The sequence below is a fragment of the Corvus moneduloides genome, chromosome 9 (assembly GCF_009650955.1).
Source record: "Corvus moneduloides isolate bCorMon1 chromosome 9, bCorMon1.pri, whole genome shotgun sequence".
Classification (NCBI taxonomy): Eukaryota; Metazoa; Chordata; class Aves; order Passeriformes; family Corvidae; genus Corvus; species Corvus moneduloides.
The window spans coordinates 4,423,447-4,448,868 of NC_045484.1; the positions used below are offsets into that span (position 1 = coordinate 4,423,447).

At 45.1% G+C, this 25,422-nt stretch overlaps 1 protein-coding gene across 1 annotated transcript in view; it reads left to right on the plus strand.

Moving 5' to 3' along the window:
- The window catches only part of NIBAN1 (niban apoptosis regulator 1), a 57,106-nt gene that overhangs the window by 5,769 nt on the left and 25,915 nt on the right, over positions 1-25,422 (plus strand). The window contains exons 2-5 of the mRNA XM_032117811.1: positions 20,937-21,067; positions 22,169-22,300; positions 23,041-23,155; positions 24,572-24,739. Coding sequence (XP_031973702.1) covers positions 20,937-21,067; positions 22,169-22,300; positions 23,041-23,155; positions 24,572-24,739 — 546 coding nt within the window. The remainder of the gene's footprint in view (positions 1-20,936; positions 21,068-22,168; positions 22,301-23,040; positions 23,156-24,571; positions 24,740-25,422) is intronic.

A 25,422-nucleotide genomic window follows, 5' to 3' on the forward strand; every position in this document is an offset into this window, starting at 1 on the left:
TAAATTCCGAATTCATGGTAGTGCCATCTAGTCCAATCCAAATACGGATAAATACCCACGGAAGGAAGAAGTGAAGTAAAGTGCACAGGAAATTCAGATTTCAATCGGCATGTAAAATTCTATTATATGCAACTTGCAAAGTTTCCAAGTTCTTGAAGATTGTAAGAAGTGAGATTTTTCAAGGAAAATCCTTTTGGCTTTACTTGTTTTCTGAGGAGTTTTAGTGCTCAGAGAGATTGTTGCTTTTGGAGCCAGTGGCAGATTTTCATCCCATAGTTTTGATAAATGGTGCCTGCCTGTGCTGGAAAGGAGAGGCAGCTTCTCTTTGGGTTTTATGGCCTTTAATTCAAGGGGCCAAGTGCTGTTTCTTATGTTTCAACTGAATGCAAGCAAAAGGCATCCAGGGATGTGATTGATGGGAAAGGTATTTGCCACCCATGTGAACAGAATTTACTGTTCTTGGTGACTTTCAGATTCAGCTTTGGGAGACTAAAGCAGGATATACCTTCTCTGTTCAATTTCCATTGCTCAAATAGTCCATTATTAACTTCTCTCAAAAACTCCATGAGCAATTTTGGAAGTTTCCAGTCATGTTATCTTGCAACAGGCATGGTCAAGATTTCCCTAATCAAAGCAGGAGGTGAAATTTTTCAGTTTTCATTCATTAGTTTGTCAGTAGAAGGATTGTCTGTGATCACACCCCATTTACCTTCTGTAAATGGCTTGAGATTTTCCTAAACCCAGAAATCCCAGTTCCCCATTTTGTGTCCCAGAGCTGTGATAGGCTCCATGCCTGTTCAGCAGGATCATCTCAAGCCTTTACACCACAGCAACCTACATACAAGAACTACTCTTAAAGATGATGTGCTGCATCACTGGGCCTGAAAAATGAAAGGTGGCTTTTTTCTGGTCTTTTTTTGGGTAATGTGAGGGAAGGGAAACCACAGCGTTGTAGGGGAAGACACGTGGCATTTTTTATGCTTTTCTTGTCACTTGTAGAAGAAACTACATACAATGTTGAATCAGGCACAGGGATCAATGGAAAGAATATTTCAATAGAAGAAGTGAGAAACAGGTTCATCCTTGCCCCAGTATCTGTAATTGAGAGACACACTGTAAGTGTGCTGTGCCTTTGTACTTAATGTTTCCCAAAATCTTGAAGACTGGAAGTTCTTAAATTAGTGCAGCTTGGCCACAAATTGTAAGACAGTCTTTGCATCTGATAGACATTTTATTGGTATCAAAGGGAGAAAAGCCAGCTCTGAGATAATGAAAGCAGCTTTGTTGCTGGTGCCTTTGGGCAGTGGCAGCTGCAGAGCCAGTGTCTAGGTGGGGAAGAATGATATTCATAAGGAATGTGCTTTTAAAGTACAGCTTTTTCCTTTGCATGGAATAGCCATGCTGTTCTCTTCACACTTAGAGAACAATTAAAAGTGGTTTCAAGTTTTTGAACATACTTGCAAGCATTTTACTTGCTTTTGCAGTTAAAGGACAGTGATGAAACAAGGCGAACTCTTACATCAAAGCAAGATTAAAGCTTGTGCAAATAGCTCAAACTTCTGTGAAGAAAGGATTCACCTGCCTGGGTCTCCTAAAATCTTTATCCTGCGTCTTTCTAGTAGTCTTACGTATATTAAAAAAAGTTTGCTGCTGATTCTACACTGAAGCTTATTTTGGTATGTATAAACTAAGATTTTAGTGACTTCGTTTCTCTAGGTATTTAATTAAGTGCTGAATCTTGAATTCATAAGCCTTTCATTTTCATGCTTCTGTGATATTTGTTCATAGGTCCGGCCAAGTAGTTGCTCTTACACTTTGGGTAGTACAGAAGCTTTACGCCAAAATATTTAGGTCATTGTAGTACTACCAAAGTTGTTACTTAGTTATTGCATCTTTTTTTATTGCATGTTTTTTAAAGCTAGGGACTTGTCTTAGCTACAGTGCAGGAAGCAGAAAACAAAAGTGAGGCTGACTCTTGGGCTCTTCTGAATACATGAGTAAGAGGTTAAAAGCAGTATAGTTTTCAAAAGTATGTAGATAATTTTTGTATGGTTGATACTCTTTTAGGAAACTAAGTGAGATCAGGAGTAGTTATTTTCTAACTAAATTTTCTAAGCTGAAACTAGTGATTCAAATGACCTTTTGGGTGCTGTTTGTGATGAGATGAGTCCTAAGCCTGTAGTTGTGCCATGCCCTGCACCCCATGGCTCCCGAGGAGTGGGCAGTGCTGCAGGGACGCCACCCGTGTTGTGCACGACACTGTCAGTGCTTTTGTGCGCTCCCTGTTGGGTGCCCCGCGTCTCCCGGGTGGTTTTTGGGGTGTGAAGAGGGGAGGCACTGCTGCAGCTGTCGGAGCGCGGCCGCGGCGCTGGGTGGGTGCTGCTGCAGGTGCTTGGTCACACTCCGGGGCTCTGAGGGGCCTGAGGGGCCGCAGCTGTGCCACCCTTGGGTCAGAGCAGTGTGTGCTGCTGTGGGACCGCCTCAAGCCAAGCTGCTCCAGGGCTGGCACAGCTGCCGCCACGGGCTGCAGCAACTCCACTCCTCGGTGGAAAAGAGCAGCAGGTTTTTGGATTGCTGCCCACTTCCTGTACCTTCCCACGAGCGAGCCATGATCTGTCCTCCAGAAGGAATTCTGCTTTAGAGCTTTTTGCAAAGTGAGTGTGTCAGCTCATCTCCAGGTTGGGCTTTCTACATGTCACTGCTTAAAGAGTGAGCATGGGGCATGCTCCTGTTAGCGGTTCCTGCTGAGAAAAGCGGCCCGTGGCTGTGCCTGGCAGTTTGTGGGCTCTCCCCGACACCACCAGCACCAGTGATGCCTTTTCAAACCACAGAGAGCTTGTAAGGAGATCTTTGGTAATGCTGTAAGACAGTCTGTTCATAGCTCCCCTAAATGCTGGTGTTTTCCCAGGTTCATTCCGTGTTGTGCTTCTAGGGTTAGGGCACGCTTTGGGTGTGGCTCTCATGCATTGCCACAGGTAACCTGCAGAAAAGGTCATTTACACCTCAGTTCCACGTGGGCTGCCGTTGGGCAGGCATGTTGGTCCTCACAAGGAGTGTGGCACAGACATCATAAGGTAATCCTTGTTCCTGGTTCTTTACTGTGTAAGCATGCAAAGCTAAAGCAGAGGTCCAGGGAAGTGAAGACACAGGACCTCGGAGCAGGGGCAGCCCCTGCGGCAGCTCCAGCTGCATCCTGCTGATGGATCCCAGCAGGCAGAGTCAACGAGTGACACACGTGCTGAGGACCAGCTGGACGCTTAAGCACCCAGGATCATGGAATCATAGAATCATGGAATGGTTTGGGTGGGAAGGGACTTTAAAACCCATCTCCTTCATCCCCTGCCACGGGCAGGGACACCTTCCAGTATCCCAGGTTGCTCCAAGCCCTGTTCAGCCTGGCCTTGAACACTTCCAGGGATCCAGAGACAGCCACAACTTCTCTGGGCCACCTGTGTCAGGGCCTCACCACCCTTACAGAGAACAATTTCTTCCCAATATCACATCTAGCCCTGCCCTCTGGCAGTTTAAAACCACTCCTCCTTGTCCTGTCACTATCTGTCCTGTCCTTCATTTTTTATAAGCCCCCTTAAAAGTTCTGAAAGGCTTCAAAAAGCTCTCCCTGAAGCCTTCTCTTCTCCAGTATGAACAATCCCAGCTCTCTCAGCCTGTCACTAAATGCTTTCACATCCAACCTTAGAAAAAAATACCTACAGCTTCTGTATGTTACAAAATCATCCGGGGTTTCCCCTGGAGGTTTATGTTCCGTGTGAAGGGAGCTGCAGGTTTTGCAGGGCTCGGAGACCTCTTCTAGCCATGCATATCAGATCCCTGCTCACTTCCTGGGATGGCCCATTTACTACTGATTTTTGGTTCATTGTGCTTGGGACCTCAGCTAAAAAAATCACCCTCATGTGCTGTATCTGGAAATTTGCTGCCTGCCAAAGAGCTTTTCCTTGCTCTTTGCGGAGGTACACTTCAAATTTGCTTCTTCAAATTTACAGAAGATGCCAGCACCATCGTGCCACTCAACATACATCTCGCTCAGCCTCTCTCATCTCCTGTCTCAGGAAGGCATTTCTGAAGCTTTACGTGGTATTTCCCTTCCTCTGCATGAAACCACAGTTGCTGTTTGTGCTGTGATTCTCTGCAGGGCATTGTTGTGACGTTGGTAACTGAAGACACAATCCTTGGAGCAGGATTGGGGATGTTAAATGCCTTGGGTGAATGTCATCTAAAGGCCAGCTTGATTTTATTGGGCATGATACAGAGGATCTTTATGTATTTTCACTTGATATTCCAATACTGCCGTGATCACACTAGAGGAGGGGCAAGTTTTCATCATCCCCAGGCAAAGATTTAATGGCGAGGTCTGTGCAAAAGAAAGGAAAAAAAGGCTTTTTTGCTCTTTAAGAGTATTCTGTAAAGTAATATCACTGTAATTTAGTCTGCCAGACACTTTCCAGTGTTTGCAGTTGCAGATGAGGCTTTGCCAGCCCTCAGCTGTCCACACTGAAGTTTCCATGCTGAGCATCTGCCCCAAATTGCTATTTTGAGAAAACTGCAGCTAAAATGGATAAGGGTTTTGGGGTTATGGGGTTTTCTGGGGTTGTTTGTTTGTTTGGGGTTTTTGTTTTGTTTTTTTTTTTTTTTTTGGTGGTTGGTTGGGGTTTTTTTGTGAATTAAGCTAAAGAAAACATGTTTTCCTCGTTTTGGATGTTCTTTTGAGCAGCTCAGGCATGTCCTGCAGGGAAGGGAAGGGTTTGGGGGCCATAGGGGTGGAATAAGGGAAACTGGAGGCGAGTGGGAAAGGAAGGTTTCCGACCACTACCCATGTTCACCTGCTGGACTAAACCCTGTTGTTTCCATGTTTGCCCTCTGTGCAGGCTAGAAAAAGCTGCAAAGCCCACAGCTAGCAGCAGCTGTTCACCCATGTGGGCAAAGCAAACACAACTTTGTACCTTATAGGCTTAAGTGTGAGTGGAAAAGCTCTGTGGATCTGAAGCCCTGAACGCATCACTGGTGCTTGACGAAGGCCAGGGTGCAAAGGCTTATCTTTGGTATATTTTTCTACTGCTTAGTTCAGTAGGAAGCCCCAGATTCGTTGTTTGGGTTTTTTCTTTCCTTCTGAGATTTCCTGTACACCTGCCAAGGTACAAAGTGCCATGCAGGCATTGCTCAGCTGATCTTCCTGCTGAGATCCTGTGCTGCTGTTCGATTTCATGCATGAGGAGTTATGGCTGTTAATTTGGGGCTTGACAAACCTGGTGCTTAATTTTTTTGGGAACCGATGATTTTGATGCTCTCCCCAAACTTCCAGCCAGGTTCTACCTGTGCTCAGGCACTTAGCACTTCTCTAAATCAGGAAAAGAAGGTGACAGAAGCCATGTGGGAGCTTCTCCTATAAGTGACACGTTTCATCCAGCTTTACATTCTATAGTAGTCATAGATCTGGTTCTCTGGGGTGGTATTTACCTGCTTTTAAATATAAATCAAGTTCCTGCTATTTCCAGCTCACTATGCCACAAACTTTCAGAGCTCTGCAATGAATGGGGCAGGTACCATATGAGGTTGATTAGAAGATGGTATTTTTAGGTGTGATTGTGAAGGAAAGTAATTTTAACTACTGCTGCTTGTGCTCCATCAGTCTTTGTTCTGAGCCCAGGAAGTAGCAGCAGAACTACTGACACGAGGAATGTGTGAGGTGAGTGATGGTTTGTGAGCATGGCTGAGGGGCGGATGTCAGGGCTGCATCTGATGTGTCTGCAAGGTCCTCCAGATTGTCAGCTGATCAAAGCTGATGGTGGCTTTTATGGTGCTTTTGGAGGAGAAAAGCTCAGTCATAGAATGGCTTGGATTGAAAGGGATCCTTAAAACTCATCAGTTCCACCCACTGCCATGGGCAGGGACACCTTCCACTATCCCAGGTTGCTCCAAGCTCTGTCCAACCTGGCCTTGGACACTTCCTCTGGAACAAAGCTGTCCTTTTGACACGACAAGAGGAAATGGCCTCAAGCTCTGCCAGGGGAGATTCAGGTTTAGCATCATGGAAAGGGTGGTCAGGCATTGTCAGGCACTGCCCAGGGAGGTTTTGAATCCCCATCCCTGGAGGTATCCAAGGAAGGCCTGGACATGGCACTCAGTGCTCTGGGCTGGAGACAAGGTGGGCATCAGGCACAGCTTGGACTCCGTGATCTGGGAGGGTTTTCCAACCTGAATGATTCTAGTATTCCATGTTTCCATGATGTCCTACGAAACCCAAGGGAAGCAGTGGGGGGGAAGAGTGCCCAAACCAAAATTGAGGCTATATTTGGTGTGACACACACCCGAGATCTGCGACAAAAGAAGCTTCTGGGGAAGACTTTGAAGACTGGGCTTGGTGTGTTCATGGTGATCCCTTAGGAGCTGTGGCCACGTAGTGATGACATCAAAAACTGAGGCAGCACCGGGCTTGTTTGAGGAAGAAGCTGAGTTCCGAGTGAATGAAGGAGGAAGGCCCCATCTGAACTCAGCACCAACTTCCCTTACAACTGGAAAAAATACGGAGAGGCTCAGCACATCCCGTACCAGAATGGGGGTGACTAAAGCTGATACTACACCAGGAGACAAAGGAGTTACCAGCATAAACAAACGTCCCACATCAGTGTGTTGCTAGGAATGTAAAATACTACATGGTAATTTTGAGCAAGAGCTTGTGGTTTGTTAGTTACTCATCTCTTGCTACATGGCTTTTCCTTCGTGTGCCTTAAATACTCAGGCAGCAGGAAGTGTGGTCAACTGAAAAGTTGCCGTGCTCTTTCCATAGCACTCGGCATTGGCAGGTGTTACTTTTGTGGCCAGAAACCGAATTCACGCTTGCCTTGGTGGGTGCTCCTAAACCTGGATCTCACAGGGTGTTGGGGCTGAGCAGTGGAGGGAAGCACTGGCTGGATTTGATTGTTACCATCTGCAAAAGAGCTGCTTTTAAAATAAAATCCAGCCTCCCTGACAGCTGAGTGTCTGGAGTTCTGCTGTTGGAAGTGACGAGGGGCTGCCCCAAAACTCAGGCTGAGTTTGGGGATGCTGCACAGTATTGAGTTTCTGTGGCCGTTGTGTTCGGTCGCCTTGGCTGAATTGGTGCCAGGGATGTGAGTGTGCACAGCCTTAGGAGGATGTGAGAGCTGTGTCTCAGATGGGGCCCATCTCTCTAGTCAGAGATTTAACTCTGCTTGGATGAGGAGAATGGAGACATCTGTAAAAAGTAACAGTCCCCCTTCCTTCCAGAATAAGGCTATGAGATTTCCAGCTGTTGGCTGAGACAGGTTTTCCTGTTGAAATAGCTTTTGTCTGAAGTAAGTCTAAAACAATATGGTTATAGTAACTGAAAATATTTCTTTGTCAATTCCAGTTGTAAATCCAAATGTTTTGATTCATTGTTACTTCTTGTAGCAGCTGTTTGATTCAGAAAGTCTTATGGAATCTTCCAGTGAAGTGCATGCTGCTGGTAAAACACAGTTTTGCTTATATTCTGTATTTTCTTTACCATATTGTGTGACTAATTTTCTTTTATCTTCACAGTGAAGTCTCACAATTCCAGAACACACTCTTGCTTTCTTTCAGAAGTCCCATCGTCCTGAATAATGCAAAGACAAGCCCATAACATTAATTCATGTGGCTCTTGTTTGCAACCACAATAAAATGGATTGTGCCGTATATCTGTCAGCTGACGCCATCCTATATTCATAAAATATGCTTGGGATCTTTTTTTAGCTCTGCAGAGTTTAAAGATGAGCTTATTAGGCATCTCTCTGATGTGTAATTATTCTGGGCTGAATAATGTTAATCAGAATATATGCAACTTATATACCGTAGACAAGCAGAGAAGAGTGTATGTTCAAAAAATGAGTTTGCCAGAGCAGATTTGCAAAAAATCTGGATCTAATGCACTTAAGAGATTTCTATTTTCATTTAAATACCTTTTTTAAAAAACCAAGCCATGTTTGCTGGCTCAGGAAACAGTTTTACTTCTGTATTGTGGGTATGTCTTGAACACATTTCTGTGTTTTCTTTCAGTTTCAAGATACGGTATTTTACAAATCCAAGGAACCCTTGGAGATAAAGAGTTTAAAAAGCATGTCAGGGTATCTGCTCAGTCTGGAAGCCAGGGCTGCATGATCTCCTCTAACTTTGTTGGTGTTGCTCTGTACTAGTCATTCTTGAATGAGATAAGATCTGATGCTTTCGTGTTTCTCTCAGCAGGTTCTTCTTAAGCACACTAAACAGATATTTTTAATACACTCAAAAATTGTAATTTTTAGAACATCAGTTGGCATTTAGAGCTTCAGCTTGGCTTCAGTGGTGCTGAGCATCCACCTAGCGCTGGTGGTTGGTACCAGTTGTTCTGGAAACAGGAGGAGTTGCCTCACATTGGTGGCAGCAAAAGTAATTTTGAAAAATGCCTTTGAATTTTCAATGTGTGTATCTTCTTAGGGCCAGAGGTGCTTCTAAAGGGGAAATAATTACAATAAAAGGACCTGACCTCATTACTTGTTCAGAAGGGGTTGTAAGAAGACTGTCATCTCCTGGACTATGAATTTGTGGCTGTTGGCTAAGGCACATGTCCCTCAGAGGGACCTGCCTGCAAGCACCATTGGAAACCAGGATGTTAAATCTGAGGCCTGTGTTTTGTTGTCCTGACCTCGACATTTCTGAGACTTGCAGAGAAAAAGTCCTGACTCCGTTTAAGCCCAAACCTTTGGAGCCAGAAGGTTCAGCCTGACTGGCTTGTTTTTGAAGGTTTGGTGTACTTTTGCTAGTAAAGCTCAGAGTAGAGCAGAGATCATAAGATGCATTTTTTTCAACACTGTCTATGTTTTTATTCACTGGAAATTATAAAAACCCCATGAATCATATTGGTGGGTTTTGTGAACACACTTTTCCAGAATTCCTGGGTTGTTCTTGTCTATCACCCTTTTCACTGCTCTGCTTTTTCCTTAATCAAGAGCCTGCCTGTTTGCGTGAAGCTGCTGGGTTCATGCAAAACCTGTGGTGAAACAGTTGGTGAAACGGTTGGCTCAGAGATGCTTGAAAGGGCAAATAGCAGAGAAACAGTATCTCAGGGTAGCGAAAAGTTCTGCTGTTGCATGAGTAGCACACAGCCTGAGCAGCATGTTGTTGGAAGGGATGATTGATTGTATAGTAAAAGTGTTTGGGAGTAGTAATAAGGGGTAGAAAAGTCTCTGAAAGGTTGTTGTGGATTCAGGAGCTCTTGAGGGTGTTTTGAAGCCACACCAGATGCTGTTAAGTGGGAAAATATTTCATAGAATTCAGGGCTCATCTTTCATCTCATCAGGCTGGTGAAGTCCCATCAGCTCAAATGAAGATTGAACATGGGTTTATGTGTTTTTCCCTGTATTTGTTTCTCAGAAAGCCACAGCTGCCTTTAAGCCACCCTTGAAAAATGCAAACATGGCTTGAAATGTAGCTCTAGTGAGGAAATGCAGGCAGCCTTTGGAGGAATTCAGGTTTGGATGAGACTCAAAATGAGCATTGTTAGACAGGGGCTAAATATGTTTAAAGTCGCACTACTAGTGATTACTTCTGCATTCACAAAGTGAAAATGTGATCTGACATACATAAATTTGCCAGATAAAACCCTTATCATGCAGCTCTTGCACATTGCATTCTTAGGGCTGCTTTTTTCTTGATGCCCTGTATGAAGCATTTTGCAAAACACAGAAAGATGAAGAATTTAAGTTTTGATACAGACAAGTCAAACATACTCTTCTCTAGCAAGAGAGAATGTATCAGCATCCACAGTGGCAGGAGCTCAGACTGTATTGATGGGGAGAATTTCATAGAGACCTTTGATGGAAGAGCTGAGACTTCCAAAACTGGAGCTCCATAACCAGTCATACAAAGGCAAGAGCGATGAAAGCAAACTGTTAAATGCACTGACTGAAGCATTGCCACCATGCATATAAAGCCAATCCTTGAACGTCTGCTGGCTAGGTGTAGCCACAGATCCTGGTGTACAGGCAGAGCCTTTTGGTGTGTCTGTACGTGGAGGGCCATGAAGGCCTTGAGAGGCGCAGGGTCACTTTGAGCCAGCAGGAGAGTTCTCACCGACCCATTTCCCAATAAATTCTCAGGAACAAATTTCCTCTTCTTAATGATAACCTGCCCAGCTGCCTTTCTGAGCCCAGACCTCACGTGGTCCCACTGTACAAACACAGCACAGGGAGAACGTGGTTTGGATTTGGTTTTTTCCTTTCAAGTCATGTAGTGACAAGCCCTTTTGAACGTGAAAGATAAATGGAGAGGAAATGAGGCAACTTATCTCCTTTTTTTTTTCAAGAAGGAAGGAGCTTTGAAACATCGGGGCGGAAGAGCCGAGCGGCCAAGGAGCCTCAAGCACAGGTTTAGTGAGAGGGACAGTAGCTGAGTGGAGCTTCTTCCCGGGAAGTCCTCTTAGAAATGGAGAAAACAAACACCAGTGGTAACCATTGTCTTCTCAGTGATGCTTTCATGAGTGCTTGAGGAACTGAAAGTGGTCCAGGAGGAAGAAGAAGAATAATGCACAGCACTTGGCATACCAGGTGGCTGGATGGAACCCCTCTGAGCTGACTGCACTGAATAAAAGTGGACTTTGGTGAAACCAGCCCCATGGAGGAAACAAGGCAACTCGGACCTGCAGAGCTGTGTGTCACCACATTCCTGTCACAGCAAGTGACGCCGTGGCTCTGCCTGTCTGGGAGCTGCAGTCAGACACTCAGTGGGGGTCCGGCCTTTCTCTGAGTTATGGTTAAAAATAGCAGCCTGAAAAAGAAAATAAATACTTTTGAACAGTGTGCTGGGACAAAGAGGCCTTAAACCCTCACATTTTCACAGGAGAGACTGTAAGAGGAATCTTCCTTTGTGTGTGTCCTCTGTGGCATTTACATCAAGTTCTTTCTGAACACAGTTCTTTGTTTTCCCTTTTTCCTTAAATTCCCCTAACTTATGCCCTTGTGACCTGGGAGTATTTCTACCTCTGGTGATGTGGGTTGCTGGCACTGGTAGTTTGTAGGAACAGCAAACCTGGGGAATGTAAAGGTAGTCCTTCATCTTTGATACTGCTGCAGCTGCAGAAAGTTAGGGGTTGTTTGGATTTTTACTTGACCTCTTTTCAGGATAAAATTTTGGGAATTACTCTCGATTTGCTAGCAGAAGGTGTATTTTTATTAGTTAGGTCCCAGGTTTAATTTAGAAGGAATCAAAGGCATGAACTCTGCCAAGTAAGGAATGATTAGTAAAGTTTAATGGGTCCTTTTAGCTTTTCCAAAGAAAAACTCCAAAATGTTTAGATCACTAAATTTAGTTTAGATTTAGTTTTGATTTCCCAGTTTGGAAATACTGGTATCTTGATTACGGCCTTGTTCAGCTTTGAATGGGAGAAAAGAGGGAAAAGGAGGCCACTGGCACATCTCCCATGTTGAGAAGCCCCAGGCAGCCAGAGGGCCATCTCCCATCTTCTGTTTGTCTTTTCCCATTTGTTTTGTTTTCATTTGCCTCATTTTCTCTGCTTCTTCCCTTGGATTGTCCCTGGACCAGGTTTAGCAGGGGATTTTGGAATTGTTTCGTCAGTTTCACGAGGGAAGAGGCCGATTCTGTTCCTTTTGCACCTATTTCACAGCTGGAAAAGAGCAAAAGGCTGTGACCTATCCTGAAGTGGGACTTTGGGGCAGCAGCAGGAGGAGAATCAGAATAATGTGTGAGCAGGAGAACCCAGACCAAGACTGAGGAGTGAGAGGAGATGTGGTCAAGGTCTCCCTTTCCATCTGCATCAGTGCATCTTCCTCCCTTCGTGCCAACCCTTTCTTGAAGGAGCCTGCATCAGGGGGCTGATGCTGTGGTACCACTTTCCAGTGTTTCTGCACTAATCTGAATTATAAAGCTGATCTGTTGCATCACAGAGCTGTAGTTTCTCTTCCTCGTCTGTAATAAGCACAGAAAAAACTGTCTTACACAGGGTTGGGTGAGCAGCTTTATGTAATAATTACACACTTGTCTTGTAAACTCTGTACCTTAATTGATGCTTTTTAGCAGCTGTGTGAAGAAACCTTTCCCACAGGATGAGGTGCCAACACTTCCGCCTGTCTCTCCTGCAGAGTGAGAAGTCCAGTGAACAGTGTGGGTTTCCTGAGGGACATGACCATCCACGGAGAGGTAGAGAAGGGTTTGTTTGTGAAAGGGGAGACCTTCAATTGCCTGAGTATAGACTCTTTTAATGCTTGGCAGTATTCCTTACAAAGTGTGAATGCAATCCTTTTTTTAAATCAATTTATTTCTAAAGAAATTTAGCAAATATTTTTAGAGCTGTTATGTTATTTTTCTGAACATGAGTACAGAGTACCACCAAGGAGAGTTTGTCTAGTTTGTCTTAGCTAAGGCTTTGAAGGATTAACCACAGTATAGTGCTGTGTTTTTGTCTTGTGGGTTGTGTCAGCCTTGAACAATTCCTGCTGTAGCATTTGCATGGCCAGCAAGGTCCATGTGACACAGAAAGTGATCCCATTGTATCACCCTGCTGTGTAACAACAAAATATATTCTATATTAAAGAGATTTTATAAGCTTCACTTGAACTTCTAAGTTTTATAAAGTAAGTTTCCCATCCTCTGCCCAATGTTTTGCTCTGACAACAATTACATATTCCTGCAGTCATATTCTAGTATTATGACGTGAAACTAGTGAGAGCCTGAACAAATGACTAAATATGCACTGCAAGGAAAAAATTTTTCCATTTTTGTTGTTCAAGCTTGATGTAAAGTGGGAGGTAGGGTAAAAAAATTCTTTGGAATGTGAATTTTACATACTCCTCTTCCTGTATTACAAAGTTATATTAGAAGCTTAATATTATATAAATATTTTTTGTCCTTTTTAAAATAGGAGGAAGAGTAATAAAATCAATTATTGGTTTTCACAAAGAGTTGGCTCTTTGTCCCCCTCAAAATGCCCTTTCACAGTTGCTGCCCTACAGAGGACCAAGGCAAGGAGGTGTTGGCACAAGCAAAACAAAACAGGTGAAATTGGAAGGTGACTCCCAGCTGGCACAACTGTGACATGGGTATGGCCTTGGGCTTCAAAAATCAGAATGCTGCTTGTTGTTTGGGTTAAAATCCATGTATTTACCCAGGTGGTGTTGTGGGGTTCAGAATGGCAAGAAGGGGCTCTGAGGCTGAAATTATTTCCTGTGATAAAATCAAGCGGCATGGTTGTGTTGGGAGTAAACGTCCTTAAAATAAGTTAAACGTCCTTGCTTTGAGACCTCTGTTTAGTTTAGAGATTAGTCTTGGTTTTACCCTTCTTGCACATAGGCTTAGCTGAAAATTCTTTGCAAGTCGTGATATTTACTCATTTTCAGTGTATACAGGAGCCAAAAGAGAAGCAAACACCTTAGAATTGATGAGGAAAATTGCAAGAGAAGAGGCTCCAATGTTACTGTTATTCTCATGTTGTTACTCCATTTTGTGGGGTTTGTGTGTTTGTTGAAGAGAAATGGAATAATGTAGCCTTCTGCTACTGTGCTTAAAAAGTGATGCCTTTGTGGGAAATAAGGTACTCTGAGGAGTCTGTCTGGGCTGGCAGTGAAAGGAGTTGGATTGGTGAGGGAATAAAGGGAGTTTAGGGTAAGGAAACCTCAGCATAAATGAAGCCCCTCATGGAAAGATGTGTGTGTACTCACAGCTTTGGCCAATGTCATGTACTCCCTGGAGTAATTTTGTGATGGAGCCATGTAGTGTGGCATAATTTGGCAAAGTAATTAAGAAAAAAGAAATTAATAAAAATGTCTCCCAGATCTGTAAGAGCACACGCCAAGCACTGCATGGAAATAATCTTTTGAATGTGTATGTATCTGTATAAATATAAATATATGTATATATATCCAGAAAAAAGCTTCAACTAATGTCATGAAGATGGTTATTTCTGTTATCTGTATCTCTGTGTCTTTTTGTTATTTTGTCTTGTGGATGGTTGGGCGGTGAGGTAACTGTCACCCAAAAGGGAGGGAAGGGGGAATACATCATCCTGATTTAAAGGGTGATGCAGCACTGGCTTACATTTTTGGAAAGCTGTTTAAATGTTCCCAAGAAACGTTTTTGTGTGACCTCCTGTGACGTGTAATGTGGTGCTGAGATCTGGATTGGAGAAAGCTGCTCAAGACATGCCTGGTGTCTGTGTCCCCTGGAGTGGCTCAACTTGTGGCTCAGGGAGTTGGAAAAAAACCCCAAAACTTGAAAACCATTGACCTTCACCAGATTTATTTACCACAGATCATAGTTTAGTTTCATGTGACACCCCCCCCCCCCCCCCCCCCCCGGAATTAGATTGGGTTCATTTGGTGATTAAATCCCAAGTCCTTCTGGTGCTGTTAAAGAAGCTTATAAATAAAGTATTGTCAGACCTTGTTCTAGTGAATCTGACCATGAGTAATTGTTTCTAGACAGAGCATTGCTGCTTCTAACCCCATTACCAAGAAAGGACAGATTTCAGCAGCCTTTGAGATAAGCTTATCTGACACAGTGTTAATCAAACCCTTGGCTTTTTTCAGCCTGATTAACCACAAGCACTGGCCTTTATGTAATTCATGATTATTAGGATTTTTTAACCTGACAGAAGTGCAAAGGCAACTTGTGAAATTTTCCTTCTCCCATAAATAAAGATTGGGCAGTGGGAGCAGGGGAAGGGAAAGCCAGCTGTAGGAGTGAGTCTGAGCTTGATCCAAGAGCCACTTTGTGCAGGATCTGTGCTCTGAATTTGTTCTTCATTTTTAATAATCAGAAGCATTCAAAATTAACTTAAACCAGCAAGCTCTGTAGTTAGATCACAAGCTACTCTTCACAAAACAGGTGGTTTTTTATGGAGTGCACGATGTCTCACTCAGCTCAATCTGCTCCCTCTGAATACGAGATGCTCCTGAAGCTGCCTGGGTACAACATAAGTATGTAAACCTATGGAAATCTATGGGATAATTGTCCATCTCAGTATAAAATTCAGCCTCGTGTAGAGGAGTACTTGAGGAAGAGCAAAGTATAGGGGTAAAATTGTAGAAAGGGAGATCTGCAAGGCTGGAATGGAGCCTGTTATTTTTGGCACCTCCTTTGCCACGGGTCACGTCTACATGAACTTACAAACGTGTTTATCTTGACACATGTGAAACAGAAGCTTTGCTTCTGGTGGAGCACACATTTCACACCCACGGTCTCAGCTGCCAAACTTGCAAAAAAATCTGATTTTTTCACAAGACAGCACCAGATTTTTCCTATAGAGAAGATGGACTAAGCACCTGAGGAGTGCTTATATGCTGAGACTTGAGGAGAGGCTGATCCGGGGTGTGATGGGTGTTCTCCACTCCTCTGCACTGAGTTTTGGGTGAATAACAGGGATTTTGCTAGCATGGCAAACAGGTGATTTGAGGGTGTGTGCACACCACTGGGGTTACAGAATTGTAAGTTTTTATAGAGAGCAGTCTCCATTCATACAAACCAAGGCTGGGATAAATAATTGGTTTCAGTATTTTACCAGGTGCAAACCACATGTTCCTGCATGGGAAAGAGGGGTGGCTCCACCAGAGCTGCTGGGTTTGGCTGAGTGCAAACAAACCTGTGAGAGGTGATCCAGCCAAATCAGAACCTGGGATTTGTGTCTGCCATCCCTTTTTGCCATAACAGGTACTAAGTCATGGCTCAGAATAATTGAAATACTATTTCTACAAATAAAGATCAAACTGAGTTCTGCTTTCAACAACAGAGAGAGTAGTTTACATTGCCTTCCTGGATAAAGCCAGGGGGCGCTTGGACTTAAACACTTCCTGGGTGGTATTGTAAGTACTGCACAAGGAAGAAGACTGTAGGAAAGAGGGAACCACTTGTAAATCCCACTACACTGTCACATGTCCCAGAGCACTGGAAGGTGGTGGGCACTGTCAGGATATGCCAGCCAGAATCACTCTTACGGGTTTTCTGGTTACCAGATGCATTTAACAACTGATAATGGTGTTTGCCGTGAACGGGTGATCTGGCGAGGAGCAGTTTTTATGGTGAGTGGCTGCTTCCCTCTCTTCCTGTCGAGCATCCAGCCCATTTCAGAGCTGACAGTACTGACATCCAGCTTTCAGGGCTTAGGTAGAGCATCTGCAATTTCAGATGTTTACCTCAATCAGAGTTATCTTTTTCTTGGATTTGGGATGAAGTTGGCCCAGGAGCTGAATACTAGAATTATTTTGTTAACTCATTTTGCTGCTACCTTGATGGGCTATGAGAATAAGACTGTGTTGATGGATGGATGGGTGGACGGACGGACGGATGGACAGTAGTAATTGTAAAGCTCAATTTGCATTAGGGCACACAGTATATATAGTTTATCTGGTTTCTAGTTTATCATTTAATAGCATGTCCCCAGTTGTGGGTTACATCCTGGCTTGTGAGGCACTGTGTGCGTATGATCAGCCAAACATTTTAGATTGTCTTCTGACAGCTTTGCTCATGGCCTGGTAGAGGAAATAAGACAGAGTAATTTGTTCCTGTTCTGTCTCACTGCTTTACTTCATTGAAATGCAGGGTATACTGACATTCAGCACACACAGTGCTTATTTCTTTTAGGTTTTGTATTGTCCAGGATTTGTTTTAATACAGCAAATCATCTACTACTTTTATGTTCAAGTCCCCTGGGGCTTAAATGGTGTAGAAGATACATCAGCCCCCAGACTTTCAAAGAAATTCATATCACTGATCGTGATATATTTGGAAAACCCTTTCCAAAAGGTGCTGAGTGCAGGCAATTGTGCTGTGAAGAGGAAAGATTGTGAATATTTTGCTACTCTTGGAAGGGTCATCTTACTGCCAAACACCAGTATTTAAGTGAAATAGCGTTTATGGCGAATCCTTCCCTCTTTCCATTCTTAACTTCCAAATGGCTGAAGTTCTGGGAGTGTGAGCAATCCCTCTCTTGTATGCCAGCCAAGAAGTTACAGCTTCTGACCTTTTTTCCCAAGTTTTCTTGATCTGCGCCTGGACTGGCCACGTGGCAACATGTTGAGAGCAGGGAGGTGTGGCAGTGCGAGCTAGATAGGCTGCACTGGGAGCCAGTGGCTGGACCAGCAGGAATTCATTCCTGGGAGAACTTGCTGAACAGTGCCCTTGTTTGAAAAAGCCGTATGTCAGTTACTTCAATAAAAGCAGTGAAACCCCCACTATAAATTTGGGTATTTGAGGCCATTCTGTGGGCCCAATGACTTGGAGTTATATACAAGCGTCCAACATGGGCAACACAATTAAGAAGGTCAAAGGCAGTGGAAAAGCAAGGAAAAAAAAAATCTGGGGATGATTACTGATTTCCAGGGGGGCAACAGGTATATGTTTCTTGTTTCTCAGTGCAGTGACATTTGTTTTTAGTCTTAAAAGAGGTATCATAACTCATGCTAAAGTTTTGTGGTCATGTGCAAGGGCAGCTCTGCAGAGGGGAGGTGCATCATGAAGCATTAGCAAAGTTTATTCTGAAGCAGGATCTAAACCCTCAGCCAAGGAGGAACAGACCCTTGCCATGTTAATCTGACAGAAATCCTTCCACCTCCATCACAGTTGTCTTTTCCTGTTGGTAATTTCAGTTCGTGGAATTACAGAATATCCCAAGTTGGAAGGGGCCCACAGGGATCATTGAGTCCAACTCCTGGCCCGGCACAGGACCAGGAGGTTGCATGCAGGCTCGTCCTGGAGCTGATCAGACTCCTCATTCTCCTAGGATAAACATCCCAGCTGCTGGGATTCAGATCCCATTTATATGGGCTGCAGCTGTGCCGTTGCCAGACCAGCCAAGTGAGAAAGTTGGCCATGCTCCATATAAACAGCTCCGACTAAGCCAGCCACATTAAATTTGGAAAAGAATTAGGGGAACTCATTTTTTAACTGCCCTGGAGTATTTTATCTCCAGTTGCCCCATGTTTTCCCATTTCATGGGAAGAGTTTCTGCTACTCATGACTGTTTCCATCATGTTTATTTTCAGATAGCGTATTTTTATTTTCTGTAAACCAAAAGAGTTTAAAGATCCATTGAGGAACAATGGATCAAGGATCTGTCTGCTTCTCTTCCCACCCTTAGGTAGCATTGCAGTTCCTGTTGAGCCGAGCCTTGAAAGGCCAGGTCCTCATGTGGTGCCACTCACAATCTCTTTGAATAAACTTTTCTTCTAATTTTAAGAGGGAGGAGTATTTTTAATGCAAAGCTCTTTTGCAACAAGTAGTGTGAAGACTGGAAGAAACAGCCAGAAACATTTGCCTCTCGATTCATGTTTTGGTTTGTCATAAATATAGTCTGCACGTAAAAATTACATCATCAGTGTCCTATTTCTGATGTATATGTTGTGAATGGCAGTTTCTTTCCCTTCAGTCATCATGCTTTAAGCTGATCTAAGCAGTACTGACAGTGAAGAATGACACTTCTGAGGCCATGTAGCCTTAATTGAAAGACTTTGCCAAAATTACAGGTATTTCCTGTGATTGTTGCAAGTTTTTTCCCAACACCAGAATTTTATTCTTTGTCCCACTTCCTCTACAAGCTTTTAGTGCAGGATGCAGGCAGTAGTCGAGTGAGGTGCAGTGTCCCAGAGTCCTCTCTAATAGATTAAGGGGCTGATGCGAACTGGAAAAGAAAAAGCCGTGGTGCAAAACAGGGCAAACCCTGAGCAGGAAACTCCACCGGGGCTGGGGCCCACAACATCCTACTGCTGGCTGGGACCAGGAGGAAAAAAAATGCTACAAAGAAGGTTTTGGGAAACTTTGTCCTTATTTGGAGAATAAGTCTATGCCTCTGCCCAAAGCAGGCTAGTTTTTGTACGGCTGGGATATTCTGCTTTAGCAGCACCATATCCTGCTATTATACCCAAGCACATCCTATAATTAGTATGTCTCCAAAAATCCGTCTTAAAACTGAAGGTTTGGAGGCCAGATTGTCACCGGGTGCTGTCCCACAAGTAACTCTGTGAAAGCCTTACAGAAGTGGTGAATTGACTCTGCTCCTGACATCCTTCCAGCTGAGTGGGACGGCTTTGTCAACGCTGAGCTGGCTCCTCTGTGTGCCTGGAAAGGGCTCCAGGGTGGCAGGTTTGTCTGCCAGTGCTGGTGTGGGATTGGAATGGGGCAGCAGTGGGGCAAAAGGGGCTTCCAGTTCAGTGGGAGGCAGCGATCCCATTGGTGCTTATGCAGGAGAAGGCTCCAGCTCACCCCTCTGAGCTGGTTACACGGGAGTGGCTGGAATGAAAGGTGGTGTTACGGAACGGAAGCGTTGACATTGCCCCTGAACTTGGGGGATGCATCTAATTCTGCATCACACTGGAAATTCACCTGCAGAAGCAGAGGAGCTGGCTTTGTGTTTTCATGCACATCCATGTTAGGAAATTATGGAATAATTCATAGAATCCCACAATGGTTTGGGATGGGAGGGATCTTCAAACTCATCCAGTCCCACGCCCTGCCATGGGCAGTGACACCTTCCACTAAACCAGATTGCTCCAAGCCCTGTCCAGCCTGGCCTTGAACTTCCATGGTTTCCATTTCAGGAATGCTGTGTGCCAGTCCTGGGCTAGGAGTCCGTATAAAGGCATTAAGAAATCCTAGTTTGGGAATTACCATTTTTTTCTCATACAGAAAATTTGATGTTTATCCCCCCCAAGCAGAACAAAATGAAATTTTGAAAGCATCGAAGTTGCTTGAGATGTGAAATTACATTTCTGTGTTGTATGTTCAGAAAAAGCCCTTTGGCATGGAGCTCCCATAATACCAAGAAGAAAGGGATCTCTCCAGTATCCAGGATGTTTGGGATGCTCTTGAGATCATAGGCCAGGTTCTGGTTTTTGCATTGCTACAGACTCTTTCAGTCACATATATGTACATGCCTTTAATTTTAGCTTCACTTCCCTGTCTGCAAAGCACCATTATTTCTTTGGTAGAGTTAATGAGTTAATTGCTTGTAAATTCTTTTAAGATTCTCAGAAGTGAGGCCTCAGTGTGTTTATTGCTGTTGCTGCTACCCATGAGATCTTGATCACAGCGAGACAATACCAGATTAGTGTTTATTGCAGCATGACTGAGGGTATGTTTACATTAAAACAAAGACGAGACTGCAGTGCCCAAGCCTGTAAAAGTCCTTTGTAGAACTTTGAGTCAGCTTTAGAATCTCAGTAAGTGATAAAATGGGCTCCTAGGGCTGAACATCAGTGTCACTGGTTCTCTTTGAAAACCCTTTCACCCCTTGATCACCCTCAGCTCTGGGGCAGCATGCCCCAGGGAGAGGCAGAGAGCATCTTTCTTTAGAGAAATGGATTTGGGGAATTCTTTGCTTGCTCTTAGAAGAAAAAACAGTCCCAAACTCAATGTTTTCCTGGACAAATTCCCTCTGAATGCATCTCCAAGGGTTTCCTGATCTGTGCAGCAAGCGGCCCTTGGTACACTCAGGCGGTCTTTTCATGGAGTTATGGAATGGTTTGGGTTAGATGAACCTTAACGCCCATCCTCCTGCCTTGGGCAGGGATACCTTCCACTGTCCCAGGCTGCTCCAAGCCCCGTCCAACCTGGCCTTGGACACTTCCAGGGATCCAGGGGCAGTCACAGCTTCTCTGGGCACCCTTTGCCAGGGCCTCCCCACCCTCACAGGGAACAATTCCTTCCCAATATCCCATCTAAACCTACTCTGTGACAGTGGGAAGTCATTCCCCCTCATCCTGTCACTCCAGGCCCTTGTCCAGCGTCTCTCTCCATCCCTCTTGTGGGCTCCCTTCAGGTACTGGAAGGTCATTATTAGGTGACCCTGGAACCACCTCTTCTCCAAAGGGAAGAATTTGGGTCACTGGTGAGAAGTGCCTTGGTTCTGTGTTGCAGGTTGTGAAGCCATGTACATGAAATACATTTAAATCTCTGTTTCACCTCAGGGAAAACAGAGGCCACCATCAAGAACTTCAGCCCCCACTACCGCCGCCAGTATGCCGTGGCTTTCTGCAGGCACGTGCAGGAGGAGCTGGAGCAGCACCGCCACTCCCAGTCCCGCTTCCTGAAAACCAGGGTAGGAGGACACTGATTTTCCCGTCTGTGAGCCAAGTGCACACAGCAGTTTGCACGTGCAAGTGTTGGATTTGGGTCAGTTCGGTTTGGGATGGAAAACTTGCATCTAGGTGCAGGTTTGAAGTTTTATTTTTGAAAATTCATCTTTATTTTGGTCTTGTTTAGTTGTTTATCATTGGACAAGGAGAACCATGACACAAGTTTCTGGTACAAAGAGTTGGACATTTGGACAAAACTGGTTCCTTCTTGCTGGTTGCAAGGTTCTGCAAAATCTAGGGACAGAGATCATACTTTCAGGGAAGAGATTATGTAGGAAATGTAATTAATCCTGTCACATGGGGCTCAGGATTCCTTAAAGAAGACAGCAATAATTCCCTCTGTGGAGTGAACTATGGAAAGCTGGTTTTCATTAGAGGGGAGACAAAAAGAGAGACAAAAGTCTCTTTATTAGAGGAAAATGCAGAGAACCAGCCTTCAACATTAAGAAGATACAAATGTAAATGTTCTGAACATACTGGAAATCATGGATTTCCAATCCTCTTGAAATGAGTAGGTAAAGCAGTGAGGTGGGATGTAAGAGGTAGGATAATAGAAGAGCTGTGTCTTTCAGAAGATGCCTATCAGTTACTACAGCACAGATGCAAAAGCACTACAAAGAAATAGAAAACAATTTACTATTTTATGATAAAACCCTGCTTTTCATATCAATGAAATATTTATATTATGTAGTGGAAAGTGGGAGGTGGTGAACTCCAAGTCATCTTGCAGGAGATGGAACTAGATGATCTTTAAGGTCCGTTCCAACCCAAACCATTGTAGGATTGTCTGATCTTGCATTCAGCATGCCAGCTGAAAGGTAATTAAATCTGTCTGAGAAATCTGGCAGTGTTTTGGACGGCAGAGCTCTTCTGCTGCCTCCTCACCTCGGCTGCAAGAATTTCCTTGTGTCCATAGAACTTTCTGAAATTAGAGACATTTATGACTCCAAATTGCATTTGAAGGCTCAAATGCCCCTGGAGCAGCATTATGGAAATGTAGTAATAAAAGCTTCAAGATGGTCAGTGGTGCAGAGGAGTCTCAAATGTCACCATTGTCCCTGTAGCCCCCGGGGGAAGCTGGGACAGTTCTGTATGAAGCAGAGCTGCTGCACTTTGCTGAGGACCTGAAGAAGTGGAAGGACAGATATGTCGTGATCAAAAATGACTACACTGTGGATTGCTTCGAGACCAAAGAGGTGAGTGCTGCTTCCTTGGATCTGCTTGAACACTCCTAGATAAACCAATAGCATGTGGATTTGCTGCCGCTGCCTTGCCTTCAGCAATACGACGTGAAACCTTGTCCTCGTCAGGGTGGCTCCAGTGGAAGCCCCACAGGGATGGCTGAGGGTACAGCCAAGTGCCCTGCCTTGGCCAGATATGTTGGCAGGAACTAACAAATCCTTATAACAGCATTTGAACCTTCCTGTGCCTGTCCCAGAACACTTCTCATCTATACATCCCTGTAATACATCCTTGTGCTCCTGCAGTTGAATCTGAAGTAGCAGGGTTTGTGTGGCTCCAGGCTGACTACAGTGGAGGTTTTGTCTGGAAGCTGCCATAGTCAAACTAGTCCTGGCTGACAAATCCAACACATTGGGCTCAGGAGAAAATCCCATCCTTTTTCTCTCCCTTCCATCCCTGACTTCTCACCGCAGCAGATAAGCACCGAGAGGATATTTTCAAACATGTTTTTCACATGTAACCATGTTTTAGATTTGACATGCCAGGGGAATATGTCCAGAATTCAGCCTGACAAAAAGATCCCCCCCCTTTGGGCAATATCGCCATTCATTAGAATCCTAGAGTATCTTGAGTTGGAAGGGACCCACAAGGATCATGGAGTCAGCTCCTGGCTTTGTCAGTGAATTGCGTATTTTATGTTTTCTCTCTCCTTAAATCTCTATTTGACAATACTTCCTCTCTGTTGTTTCTCCAGGCCTACCAGAAGGGAGCCAGCCCTAAATATCACATTCTTCCTGCAGGAGGCAAAGTCCTGACTTCAGAAGAAGATTACAATTTGCTGTCTGATAAGCATTTTCCAGACCCTGTTGGTAAGTCCTGCTCAAAGCGGAATGGCCAAAGCCCAGGCTCTTTTCCTTACTCTGTTCCAGAAAAGCTTTCAGGCTCTACTTTAAAAAGGGGACAGCAGAAGATGCCCATAGCCCTTTTCCCAAGTCCAAGCACAGCTCCAGAGTGGATGAACACAGCAGATACTGTAAGCCAACGTTCAGAGAAACGCTGGCTCCCTTTCTTCCCAACATACCGGCACAAAGCTGCTGGAAGCTGTGCAGAAGCAGGACAGGAACCACAGCACCATTGTTCCCGGGCTTTGTTAATATTCCTGGTTTATATGTTTCCATTTTTAGATGCCAGCTGTCTGTGTTGAATCACAGCTGATAATAAGTCCCACAGAGAGGGCAGGAAGGTGGCTGCTTCTGAGTTTGTTGTTTCTGGGCCAGGAACTGCTGTGGTCCTGCCTGCCCCCACTCCATCAAAATGGAGAAAATTCAGGCCTTACGGGAGCAGGTCTCACATTGCAGAGTCAGATTTGGAGAATGGGATGCCACACAACGAAAGGGATAAGGGCAACTTGAAGACAAGGATTTATTTTTTGAGTCCTTTAAATCCTTAAGATTTAAAAGTTAGGTGCCCCCTCACACCCTTTCCCAAGGCACAGGGTGGTCAGAGGGGCATGGAGGCGTCCTATGTGTGTCACCACAGCTCCGCAGCAGTTGGTGTTGAGTGATGTGGAGCACCCCAAGGGTGCTCATGGGCTTCCCATGGCTCTCCCTTCCAAAAGAGCATCACTTCATCTTTATGGCCCTACTCCCTGTCTGTGTGGTGCTGAAGACCCTCTGAGGTGAACCTCTTGTGTCTGGGCTCTCAATGCATGTCAGTGACTCCAGACTGGGTTTGGTCATCCCTAAATGTGCTGTCCAGCATCCCCTGTGTGCAGGGACTTGGGGCAGGTGGGGGCTGGAGGTACTTGGTGCTTTCTTTACATCACCTGCAAGGGCTTGAAGTGACAGTTTTTAAGGGCAGTTGTGTGTGGAGGTCCTGGAACCAGGGAATGCACTGGTGTTCCAATGTGGTTTATTTAATGCAGTTTGTTTCTATAAGTCCATATGCTCTTAAATAGTCTCTGTGTGGAACACACCAGAGCTCCCCACTAATTTACTTACTTGTCATGAAAACCATTTCCCTAGCAGCTGCAATCCAGTGAAATACTTTCTTTGAAATTTTGCCAAAACTTTAGTTTTTTGCCACCTTGAATACAAAGCAAGAGGCCATCAAGTTGCTGTGGTGTAACACAGAGAGGTGGTCGGTGCCAGCTGAGTGTGCCCATCCCAGCCGTGTCCCCCTGCTCTCTGCGCCCAATCTCCTTGACTGGGAAGGAGATTTCCCTGCTGGCAAAGGTCTGGCACCCAGGAAATCTTCAGCTCTCAAACAGAGGTGTTTTTGTGCAGGCTCGAGTGAGAAGGAGGCAGCTGCAGCCTTCGTGCCACTCCCGAAGGAGTTCCCGGTGTACCTGTGGCAGCCCTTCTCCCGGCACAGCTACTACTGCTTCCCAGAGCCAGCGGCACAGAGATGCTTCAGCGCCGTGCTGGGGGACTGCGTGCGGCATTCCAACCACGGTGAGTGCGGGATGGGACTGTGTGGGACGTTGCAGCCACGGTGAGTGCGGGATGGGACTGCGTGGGAAGTTCCAACCACGGTGAGCGCGGGATGGGACTGCGTGGGAAGTTCCAACCACGGTGAGCGCGGAATGGGACTGCGTGGGAAGTTCCAACCACGGTGAGTGCAGGATGGGACTGTGTGGGACGTTCCAGCCGCGGTGAGTGCAGGATGGGACTGCGTGGGAAGTTCCAACCACGGTGAGTGCGGGATGGGACTGCGTGGGAAGTTCCAACCACGGTGAGTGCGGGATGGGACTGCGTGGGAAGTTCCAACCACGGTGAGTGCAGGATGGGACTGCGTGGGAAGTTCCAACCACGGTGAGTGTGGGATGGGACTGTGTGGGACGTTCCAGCCATGGTGAGTGCAGGATGGGACTGCGTGGGAAGTTCCAACCACGGTGAGTGCGGGATGGGACTGTGTGGGACGTTCCAGCTATGGTGAGTGCAGGATGGGACTGCATGAGGCATTCCAGCCATGGTCAGTGTGGGATGGGACTGTGTAGGACATTCCAGCCATAGTGAGTGCAGAATGTGGACTGTGTGGGACATTCCAACCATGGTGAGTGCAGGAGGGGCTCAGCTTGGGACAGTGTCACCCAGCCAGGAATGCTGGAACAGCTGCAGGAGAACGCAAGTCACTC